At 30.7% G+C, this 12,652-nt stretch overlaps 1 protein-coding gene across 2 annotated transcripts in view; it reads right to left on the bottom strand.

The window, feature by feature from the left end:
* Positions 1-2,136: 2,136 nt before the first annotated feature.
* Positions 2,137-12,652, bottom strand: part of yata (N-terminal kinase-like protein yata) — a 39,176-nt gene continuing 28,660 nt past the window's right edge. For both annotated transcript variants that reach the window (XM_067263680.1, XM_067263681.1), the window contains 8 exons: positions 11,136-11,198; positions 10,861-11,049; positions 6,423-6,498; positions 3,269-3,424; positions 3,080-3,195; positions 2,890-3,000; positions 2,707-2,818; positions 2,137-2,485 (listed from right to left, as the gene is read on the bottom strand). In XM_067263680.1, coding sequence (XP_067119781.1) covers positions 2,346-2,485; positions 2,707-2,818; positions 2,890-3,000; positions 3,080-3,195; positions 3,269-3,424; positions 6,423-6,498; positions 10,861-11,049; positions 11,136-11,198 — 963 coding nt within the window. In that variant the 3' untranslated portion in view covers positions 2,137-2,345. The remainder of the gene's footprint in view (positions 2,486-2,706; positions 2,819-2,889; positions 3,001-3,079; positions 3,196-3,268; positions 3,425-6,422; positions 6,499-10,860; positions 11,050-11,135; positions 11,199-12,652) is intronic.

Here is a 12,652-nt window from a genome sequence, read left to right as displayed (position 1 = left end):
AAACAGGTTAACAGATTTGGCAAGTTTCAATCGAACACGAGGAACTTTACACTAGATTTACAGGAACTGGTAAAAAATTTTGCAAAATTGAAGAAAAATTTGATTTTCATATATCATATACATTGTAATTATTAATAAAGCATACAAAAATAATTTTTATATATCTTTAAAATTTCATTTAAAAAAAATGCAACTTTTGAAACAAGGGGCACACTTGTAAGCTTTGCCTAGGGCGCAAAATAACCTGGCACCGGCACTGATTATAGTTCTAAATTCAAATACTTCTGGAAATCAAGATCCTCCAGAAACTTTTCCTCCATTAAATACGTAGCTGCTTTTGTTTAAATTAAACAAAAAACAAATAAAAAAAAAACCTGAAAACTAAAGGATTTTTAGCGTGACTTTCCTGGTATCAGTTTAATATTGAAGCCGCTAACTAGTTATTTGGCGAGTGTAACTGTGCACACGGAACCTCAATTTTTTTAATAATATAAAACTATTTCTAGAAACAGTAGTTTAAAAGCCATTAAATAACCATCTCTCCTGATATTACGGTATAAATACAAAGCGCTTATTCTATTTTGACCATACATTTGCTTTAATTTCGTATTATCCTACATCACCGTGAATGGTGTTCACTAAATCAAATGCTTATATTTTCATATCGCGTTAAAGTGGAACCACCTCCGGTAACATGGAGGCACGAATTCTTCGATCACGTAACCAAAGGCCTGTGATTGGAACAGGCGGACTGATTACAAAGAAGCAATTTCAAAATTACGAGATAAGCCAGTGATGACTTTGGCGTTTTCAACTGGATTTGATTTTTTAAGACAAGCATCTAAATTTTGAAATTCCTGTTAGTGTTAAATATTAAATCGGTGAAAATTTTTACTTTCTAAATAGTTTTGGATCTACAAGGGCGGTTAGTCAATCAATTCCGAAAAATTTGAAACATTGTGTGCAAATATAGTAGTTCGTCCGTAACACTCAACTGTTTTTCGTTCGTGTGGCGTAAAGTTCGTGAGGGCGAAATCACGCTTTTCGTGCAAAACAGGTTATTCATTTGTAGAATTTCTAATTATTTGACTAGTTAACAGCGCAGAAAATATCCGACATGTTCTCGTCGACGTGTAATTCGCCATCGTACTTTAGATTTCATATTTTTCCTTCTGTTTTTCGATAAGGGACACACTCAAACGTTGACACTAAATATAAAAAGATTTTAATAATGAGCAATAAAATATGAAAATTTAATTTGATAACAAAGTTTTATTAATTTATGAATTTCAAACGGGAATTATAAAAGATAACTTTTATTAAAATTACATCCATTTAAGTTGTAATTTATATTCAAATTTCTCAAAAAAATAAATTTATTTCTTTTACTTGTCCATAATTATTAATTCTCTTACATTTTGTCATTATTCTGACAGTTAAAAATGTAATTAGTGACCTGTCAGCTTCCGTTGTTGTTATTAATTCGACATAAAGTAAAATATAATGATGAATTAAAGAATTAACTTATTTACGTTATTAAATAAAAATAAGTAATTACTTTCTCCTAAGAAAGCAATTACTTATTTTTATTAAATTTAAACTTATATTTCGGATAATTAATTAAAAACGATCGGAATTTATATGTAAGCTATTTTAAATTAACATTTTAATCTGTAAACAAAAAATACTTTTCAAAATATTTAGCAATTAGGCCTATATCAAAGTTTTATATTATTACATAATAAATTAAAAATTTTAAATATATGATTTTCCAATTAAAACTCTATTAAATAATCTTAAAACTTTTGATGTGACAAAACCAATACCTCTGTTGTCTATCCATGACTTATAAATAATACTGATACGAATTATTTTCTAATTTAAAAATATTTCATCTTTCATTTTACAAATTAGGGTTTACCTAAAAAAGAAAAAGGGGAGAGAATTTAGCAAACATTAAAAGCATCTTGTAATTCAATGAGAAACTTTTATACAGCAGATTCTGTATGTATTTATTTCTAATTGGTTGCTGTGTTTCTGAGGTCTTCTTAAGTTGATGAACATACCTTTAAATCCAACAGAAAAGCTACAGTTTTCATAAAATTAAGTTTTTAAGACAACATTAAACTTTACTCGTTTAAAAAATAAAAACCTTCTTTAATATACATTAAATTCCTGTAGTCATTAATAATATAAATTATCAAAGAGAAACTTCAAATAAAATATACACAGATACACAACTGAACTGGATTTTCCAGACAATGATTTGACCACTGTGCATTTGGAAGTAGCCCATTGGAAACTTAATTATGATGGCACCATTATTACATGGGATATGTTTATTTTCAGGAAACTTTTTGAGCTCCAAGTTTCATTGGACCACTGGAGGACTGTTTTCTCTTCTGTCTTTCTTGCATTGCTTTCTCTCTTTGTTGTCTACGTTCTTCCTTTCTTCTTTTCATTTCTTCATTTTTATCATTATTTGCTAAAAAATAAAACTTTTATAATTCTGATTCTACATTTGCAATGAAAATTTTAAAATCAAACTATCAGAAATAGCAAATAACAAATTTAATATTTTTCTACTTCGTATGACTTTCAGTCCTATTTTCTGTGTATTATAAAAAAAAATCAAAATTTATTTACTCAAAATCATTTTTTAAAATTAAAATCAGAATTATTTATAAAGCATATGTATATAATTACTTGTCTTTATTGGTTCTTGAGACCAACTTTCCCATGAATTGTCATCTTTACTGAAGTAATCTTTCAGTTCTTTATCTTTTCCAGATACTTCTTTCTCAACTGACATTTCCGACTGCAGGAAAATTTATATTCATTTATCAAAGATAGTTATAATTTAAAATTTATTAAAACTTATAAACATACTTTGAAGTTATTATCTTCAGATTTAATTTCGAAACTATCCCAGTCATCACATTCCCATCCTTCTAACTGATCATTCTCAGATGATAGTGGTTTATCAATGTTTGATTCACTCTAAAAATATATTTAAATTTCTTAATAATCAAAATTAAGTTAAAACAATTTATAAGCATATATTAATATATATATATACTTCTATATTTCCCCATTCGGTCTCATTCCATGCATCCTCATAATCAGAAGGTGTATCACTCGTATCCATATTAAGTTTTGTTTGATCATTGGAAGTGTCAGAAACAATTTTATTATCTGAAATTATTTATTAGATAAATAAAACATTAAAAAATTCAAAACTTTAAAGTATTATATTTATAATGAATACCTAATTTTTCATTCTGTTCAATTTGTTCACTGGAACCAGGCTGAGAAGGTGTATAGGATCGATAAAATTTAGATGTCAGAGAACTGACTGCCCAACCTGCCCATTTCATAGCTGATGCGGAGGTAGAAACTGTTTGCTCAGAATTCAATTCTTCTTCTGTTGAAATATATAATCAAAATATTTAATTATTTTTAGAATAGCTAAATGTTAGAAAATAATTGATAGACGAAATGTCAAAGTGAATGCAAATTCCAATTTATTAACTGCAATAATAAAATAATTTCTACATCCTAATATTAAGAGGTATAATATTTTAGTAAAGTTACAAACTTGGGATGGAATTTATACAGATAAAAAAAATAATAATATGGCACTTGTTACTTGATGTAAGAAATTTCAATAGTACATGCTAAATGTACTATTGAAATGCTGTACCAACAAAATTGAGTGTGTTGAAATTAAATCAAATAGCATTACATAAGATACTTTATATGATGAGTTATAATTGCATGGTAAAATAATATATTTTAACAGTAAATATGATAATTATATTTTCTTTTCAATAAATTTCAATTTTTTCATCATTTCAACATCACCTGATTAGGAAATTATGGACTTGATTTCATACAATGACTATAGATAACTGAAATGTGTCAAACAGGTCTTACTTGTTGTAGTGATACAGAAGTTTATCTTATGAGAGAAAATATGTTTGAATTTCAGAAGAATGAAAAGATGTAAATAACAATCTAAAAATATTGGCAATTCATATTTAACTAATTGTAAAATTCAAAAACCAGAAATGATATTTAATGATCTTCAGTGTGAAGTCCTACATACATTAAATCTTTAAAATTTAAGAACAGGTAAGAACTTTTAGATTATATTTCCATTTAAAAATCAGGCAATTGAAATATCAAATTATATTTAAAAATAAGTAGCTGTCTGCTTTTACAACTTAACCGGTTCCAGGAAAACCATCAACAATTGTAAATTGGTTCTTAAGCATAGTTTGAACTATATAATACCACATGGTGGGGGGAAAATGGTTCTTAAACATTGACTTTCCAAAATCATAATTTATATCAATTGTAAAAGTGAGACAGTAATAAACTTTACTTTCTTCTTGACTTCCTGCTGGACAATCATAATTAGTCCATACTGGATGGTTATAATTAAAATTTCTATCATTTATTAAACATAATCTAATAAATGTATTAAGAATAAGAATTATGATGGAATTTGGAAAATATATTCTCCAGAACATGCAGAAAGCAATCTTTGCAGGGGAAAAAAATCAGTTAAATTTTTATCATAGAAAAAAATGACAGTTATATCTCTGAAAGAAATTTAAGATTCTCAATAAAATATATGATTAAAACTCAATATCCTATCTTGCTATCTTAATAAACAATTATAAACCTCAATGTTTTTTTATGAATTCACTGATTTAATTAAATGTAACATGTTATTTATTTGGACTATAAGAAAATTAAACTGAAAATGATTGTGTATTCCTACATTATAATACTACTACTTAATCTCAGTTTAAACCATTCCAAAATAAAGTAGAAAAAACAGATATCACTTCTCTTATTTTCAGGAATTATTACATCATTTAAACTGACATTTTTAAATAGTAAAAAAATTAAAGATGACAGCTTAAGTCAAAATTCATGAAATATTTACATTACTAATTTTTGCAATAATTTTGGCTAATTTCAATTGCATTTACATTGCATTAATTTTGTGAACTTGGTACTTGACATTATTAAAACATTAAGTTTAGTAAAGGTTCCATACTTAAAATGGTGACACATTAAAAAAGAGATAATCTTCCTTCTTCTGAACTCCAACAATGAACCTGGTATTGATTACCACTGATGTGTATTTGAACAGCCACACATGGCAAAACACATGGCTGCTTGAGCATACATCAATGGTGACTGCATGAAGCTTTTGTTAATTTTAAAATCTCCACCTATTCCCAAACTGAAGGCATGGCTCAGATTCAACAATATATAGATATAAATATCTTGATGGAGTGGCATTCTGGCAAATTGGCACTCAGGTGAATTCCAATCATTGCACCTGAAGTAGGCACACCCATGATTAAAACAACTAAATTATTTTTCTTTTATTTTTTACAAGTAGCCTAGATTAAATTCTATTGAAAATAATATTTTACGAGGCGTGTTTTTAAAGTAAGTACCGTTTTAATATAACGCCGCTGGAGCGCTGCAGTCGGCACTTAGTGTATGCGCGCTGTGTACCTACATCTGTTGGGAAGCCACAAATGCCATTACGGAGCCAGTCGACTGTGTTTACTGTTGTTTGCGTATTATTGAAATGCGGCCGCTCATTGAGAATCCCGCCGACTGCGAAGTGCGTGCCGTTATTCGTTTTCTCAGTGCTAAAGGCTCAAAAGCGGCTGAAATTCATCGCCAAATCAGTGAAGTTTATGGTGAAAGCGTTATGAGTGATGGAATGGTACGAAAATGGGTTAGGGCCTTTAGTAATGGCCGCACAAACATTCACGATGAGGAACGAAGTGGGCGACCTTCAGTCATTATCGACAATTTGATTGAAAAAGTGGACTGTAGACAGTCCACTTTTTCAATCGTGAATTGTCTGTTCTCTTTCACTAGAGTGAAAGAGAACAGACATCTGGCAGGGCAGCGCCATAACAATCACGACGAAGTCAAAACGACCGTTCTGCAGTGGTTGTCTCATCAGGCGGCAACATTCTTTGAGGATGGAATACAAAAGCTGGTCCCACGATATGATAAGTGTCTCAATATTAATGGGAATTATGTAGAAAAGTAGTGTAAAATATGGGCTTTCACATAAATAAAAGTTTTGTTAAAAATGTTTGCTTGTTTTTTTTTATATTTCAAAATGGTACTTACTTTAAAAACACGCCTCGTAATTAAAGTCTATGGCATATAATGATATTATATACCGTATTTTACGGACTATAAGACGCACCTGAATTTTGGAGGCAATTTTTTTAAAAAAAATACCTATAAGACGCTACGGACTATAAGACGCACCTGAATTTTGGAGGCAATTTTTCGAAGAAAAAAGTACGTCTTATAGTCTGTAAAATACGGTATTACTATATATAGTTTTCCAAAATAAAGTAAATGCTTACCCATTTGCTCTAATAGTGATGGATCTTCTGATACTTTTTCTAATTTATTTAAAAATCCTTTTATAGCTTTAAATGCCTAGAAATTACAATTATTTTCATTAAAAATACAGTATTATACAGTAAATTCTGCTTAATTGAGCCACCGGTTAATTGGGGAAGCCATTTATTTGGGCCAAAATGCAGAGAACAGAAACAAATCAATGTATTTAATGTAATGTGTTGCTTATTAAGACCTATTAGTCACTTATCTGGACAATGACAACTGTAATTGGACAGCAAACTATAAACAATGTGCCCCTAGTCACACCACAATTATGACAATTATCAAAAGTTGTGTAGCTGAATATGTTTAAAGTAGAAAATAATATTCTATAGATATTCTTTGCTAGACCTGAAAGGTTGGGACAGAGACAAAGCAATTTTGATTACGGAACAAAATGAGACAAAACTGTTGAAGACTTTAAAAGTCTAAGAAATTTGTGATTATGATGATGATGTGCTTAAGAAAGTGACTGAGCAGGGTGCTAGAAAACATATTGCTGAATTAAGACAATCAGAATTTGAAAAAATTGTAGACCTATAAATTCCCACTGTCGTCCATCTATCCGTCTGTCTTTCCTTAATTAATCTCAAGAATGGTGCATATAGAAAGCTTAGGGGTAGGAGACCCTGATTAACTATATACAAACTTCCAGTCTAGACTGAAAATCACATGAATTCAATTCAAAAGTTTTTTCCTGAATGGAGTTACATAATGACCAGCATGACTCTTATCAGGAAAAGTATGATGTACAGGGACAAGATACTACAGATTTGAGATAGAGAACATATATTTTAAATTGAATAAATTAAGAATATAATTAAACATAGCAGCCTGGAATTGTGACAAAGTCACAATAAATAATTGCTCATTTTTGATAAGTTATCATTCAAATACAACATTGACAAGTTAGTTAAAGCATTAGCAATCTGCTAAAATATATTAAGATGATTTTTGCCATACTACACTGGAGGGAAAAAGTCAAGTTACAAGTAGTTTTTGCCTCAACTTTTGAAATAAAGAACCAAAACATTTTGAAAATGTAGACACACATGCAAATTTACATGACGAATAAGAAAATAGAAAAATATCTTGTCAATATGCAAATTACGTACATTTAATTCAATCTTTAGTGGTTCGCTGGTTAGAATGCTCCTTTGACTTTGCTGTTTTTTGTAATCAAACTTTATTTAAACTGCTTTTTTTTAATTAAGGCATATTCATTAACATTCTAATGGCTTCTAGGCATTGTTTAGATGATTCTTTAAGATGGCATACTATTGGATGGATAAAAATGGGGCTTAGTCAAGCTGATGCAGCAAGGCGCCTAAAAGTTTCAAGAATGGTGGTTTCATGACTCTGGGAACAGTTTACAGTTAGAGGGGATACCTCCAGAATTCCCGTGGAAGGACATCCAAGAGTTACCACACCGCAAGCTGACCAGTTTTTGAAAGTAACTGCCAAATGCAATAGAGCAGGGGTGGCCAACAAGTCGATCGCAATCAACCGGTCAATTGCAAAGCCAATTTTGGTCGATCGCTCGCGATGTCTTTACTTTATGTGTTACACTTGTAATTGAACGCAACGCCGGTACATAACACGCAAGCGCGACAGTATGCATGCAGTTATGAGTCGACTCATAGAAAAACACAGCCATTTAGCTTGAATATTTGGTACTGTCATACGGTAGCTTCTTTTCTTTAGTACATGTATTAACAATATTATTACTATTTCTCCCATTATTATTAAGGTAATAAAATAAATTCCAAATCTGTCTTTATCTGTAGCTAATTCGAATTAATAAATATTGTTAATAATTACTCATGTTGTTTTAATTCCCCTGGATATGAGTTTTTTGGCCTGTTAAATAATTATGTTGTTTTTTACGTAGGTAGATATACAGAGTGTTTCAGTACGACGTGCACTCCCGCGATAGATAGATTAACAAAGAATAAATCTAAAAATCTTATATCATTCTTCCATGATAATCTTCAATCAAATTATCAGCCATACTGTACTTTTTCATATTTACAAACAAATAGTACCACAACTTATACATTGCAATTGATAAAAAAATTTAATTATATTTTAAGTTACTAAAAATCTATCTTGAAAGATTTCTTTAGGTACCGCCTGTACGGAATGAACTGGTAGCTGCAAATATCAAAAGTTGGGTCTGGAAATTTATTTTTTTATGAGCCTTATATCTCAAAACTTTAATAAGTGATTTAAAAAATATAAAAATAGTTTTGAATATATTTTGCTTATCTACCCATAGCTCGCGTGAGTGCACCTCGTACTGAAATACAGTGTATAAACATAGTATGTAATACACACCTCTCCCTCTCCACTTAGACTATGCCTATGACAACAAGTCGATCGCGACACATTTTTAAGATAAAAAGTAGATCTTATGTACACAAAAGTTGGCCACTCCTGCAATAGAGGACTAACACACAGGATGCTTGCTTCTGAGCTTGAATCAACCATAGGAAAAATAATTTCTGTCAGAACTGTATTCAGAAGGCTTGCTGCTGTTGGTCTTTATGCAAGACACCCAGTTGTGTGTATTCCATTGTCACCGTTCCACAAAAAAGTGCAATTCAATTGGAGTCATCAACATCAAGACTAGACAGAGCACAACTGGAGCAAAGTTCTCTTCACAGATGAATCCCGCTTTAGCCTACAGAGTGATTCTCGATGATGCTTTATCTGGAGAGAGGCTGGAACATGATATATGCCATCAAAAATAAGAGAAAAAGACAATTTTGGCAGAGGTGTGACAGTCTGGGCAGGCATCTCTCTCACTGGGTGCATCAAGCTCCATGTCTTTGAAGGAGGTTCCTTAACAGGTCAAAGGTATTGTGATGAGATCCTCGAGCATTATATTTGTCCAATGGCTCACACAGAAGCATGGATTTCGTTTTAATGGACGATAATGCTCGTCCCCACAGAGCAAACTTGGTGACTTGGTATCTTCAAGACGTTGGAATCCAAAGAAAGGACTGGCCATCCAGGTCTCCAGATTTGAACCCAATAGAGCATGCTTGGGATGCCCTCGGAAAATGGGTGGGAAGTCTCTGTCCCCCATCCAGAAACCTTGATAAGCTCGGGACTGCTCTCGAAAGAGAATGGACTTTAATTCCTAATGAACTGATCAATAACCTTGTAAAGAGTATGAGAAGCAGGTGTCTAGCATGTATTGCTGTAAAAGGTGGTCACGCACCCTATTGAGTGAATAAATTTATTATTTTAATAAAGTTTCTTATTTTAAATGAAGAATAAAAAAAAAAACACTTGTAACTTAACTTTTGCCTCCAGTGTATTTTTTCCAAGAGTATTTTACAATCAAATGTTTCAAATGCTTATTTTTTGGCTGATCATCACACTTTCCCTCTGTTATATATAACAGCCAGGAACGTAAAATTTTGTGAATATATGCTACATATTACATAATTGTTTAATGTTTGTTTATTCTTTTGTCTTATGTTTTATTTGCAGATTTCATCTTTTCCTGTTCAAAATAACAAAGGTTCAAATCATTTCTCCTCATACATTTTCATTTGTAATTCAAATAAATAAATAAATATTTCATGCAGGAAAGGAATGAAGATAATCCTTTATCTACTTTAGACATATGCACTGATTTTGTTCAGAAGTCAAAAAAAAAAAAAAAAAAAAAAAAAAAAAAAGACATCAGAGTTCCTTGATAAATTTTTCAAAACTTGTAATAAAAATAAACATTCTGTCTTTAATTAATTAATTTTTCAGTAGATACCTGCCCCATGGTAGGAGGTATCTACTGAAAGAGAGGGGGGGGTTTGTCAGATTATTGCGATAATATCCACATAATTGGGCCAAATGATCTATTCTCTGATGTGGTCCAATTAAGCAGAATCTAGTGTATTATTAAAAATCACACAATTGTTATTACAATATAACTAAAATTTATTATAAAATTTTAGTTATAAAAATAAATAATTTATAACAACAACTTATAATAAATTATATAAATTATATTAAGAGAAAGACTTACAAATTATTAAGACTGACTGTAACAATCTTCAACAGATGACAGGATTTAACTATGGAAAAATCCTTTTCAATAAATTCTTAAAAACTGAATTAGATAGAACCAAACAATTCATTGCATTAGAATTCTATTTAATTCTTCTGTTAACATCCAGTTCAGAATTTTGACAATCAAATTTGTTAAAGTTTCTGTAAACTTTCTACAACTTATCTTTCCTCTATAAAAATTTTAAAGAATTTTTTGAAAAGGATTTTCCCACTAAAAAAATTAAATTTTTGTTGTCATCTACTGGTGATTGTGTGCATAACCAAACAGCTTACAATCAACCTTAATATATAGTAATACTTTAACAACTAACACTTTACCTGATCTCTCACAGATTTATCTGGATCAACAACTAATTGACATAAAGCAGGAAGAACCTTTATTGCACAGTCATTTAATGTATAAAATCCTTGTGTGGCAGCAATGGCTAATATACCAGCAGTGCGAGCAGGCGGAAAAGGATCTCTCATTGCTCTGATGAAAGCTGGAACAAGTACTCTTTGCCTAGTCTGCGAGGCATTATTATTATTTTATATTAAACAATAATTATTAATAATATAACTGTTTCATTCTATTTAAATTTTCCAGCACCTACTTGTGGATGAAGATATATTGCAATTTTGCCCAGACAAACTGTTGTGTTTGTTCTAATTCCACCCTGAAAATTAGTATAAAAGGAAAAATGAAAATATTTCATTTATTAAGATTTTAAAATATACAATTTTATAAAAGCATAAACATTTTAAATTTTGTTTATAAAATAATTTATAAACAATTAAGTTATTCTTTTTTTGCCTTTAATATTAAATATATGTAGAATTTATTCGAATATAAAGTTGAACTGTTTTTAAAATCTACTAAACTGCTGAACTTAAATTGTTATTGATTTATTTTTTAAAATCTAGCAACAGATTTATAATATACAATGTTCAACAAAATTCAATATAGTGTGTTATAAGTAGAAATTTACAGAGTAAATCCAGAAATTTTAGACATAACAGTAACAGCATACGTTAAAATCATTTAATATCTGCTATTATACCATGTTTATGATTACTGCTGTAAAAAGTAGCAGTGAATATTCAATCTGTATTTATAATTCATTTTGCATGTGTAATTGTAATTGGTGGAAACTGCCTAAGTTCACTTTCCATTTCTACCAATGCACTATCAGTATTGCATTGTGCAGCCAAGGAATGCTCAGCCGTGTTTCATCGGCTAAGCTTATCAGATTCTGTAGCTTGGCAGCTAATAAGAAAATTGCAAGTGGTCAAACTTAACAAGCCATTGCACATACTGTTGCATATCACAGAATATCATTAGAGACTTTAGAGTAGATTCCAAAGTATAGGATTGGTACAAAAAGGTTGTAGATGAATAACTACTTCAAGAGAGGATAGTAGGAAGAGGACAACTTGTATTAACACAAACCATTAGCCATCATCTTCATGAAGCAGAACTTTGTCCTGTGTGTCCAATGTTAACAAATAATCAATGCAAAGCTTAAAGACAATGAGCTATAGAACATAGACAGTGGGATACTGAGCAATGATAATCTGTCCTGTCCACAGTAGAGTCAAAATTCAGCATACAGCCAGATAATCAATGAATTCTAGATGGTGTGAGAGGAACCAACAATAATCCTTTCCTTCTACAAGAGTGGGATCTATTTTGTGGAAGAGGAATTTTGATTTGGACAGATTGGTGGTTGTATAGACTTCTAAATAATCAGAAATGGCTCACTGATGGCAGTAAATTACAGGGTAGAAACCATACCTTAAGCTGCCTAAATTTTCTTCTTATGGATGATAATGTGCATCCACATACAGCACAGTCGATTACAGATATGCTAAAAGTGTGGAATGGACAGACTTCTATGCATTCCACAGACTCTTCTTTTGCCATAGTTCAGTAGATTTAAATCCAAATGAGCATTCTTGGGACATGCTGGGAAGATTAATTGCTGCCCATCAACTGAGTTGGATTATAATTTCCTATCAATTGGATTATGACCTTCAACAGGAGTGGATAAAAATGCCACAAAAATTCCTTCATATTTTCATTTTATAAATGCCATACAAACATCGGATGATTATAACAGATCACAAGAAT

Source organism: Centruroides vittatus, unplaced genomic scaffold (genome assembly GCF_030686945.1).
Source record: "Centruroides vittatus isolate TY-2023 unplaced genomic scaffold, ASM3068694v2 contig_18, whole genome shotgun sequence".
NCBI classification, from domain to species: Eukaryota; Metazoa; Arthropoda; class Arachnida; order Scorpiones; family Buthidae; genus Centruroides; species Centruroides vittatus.
Note: the sequence above shows the minus strand (reverse complement) of the source record. Positions and strands in the feature narration are given on the sequence as shown.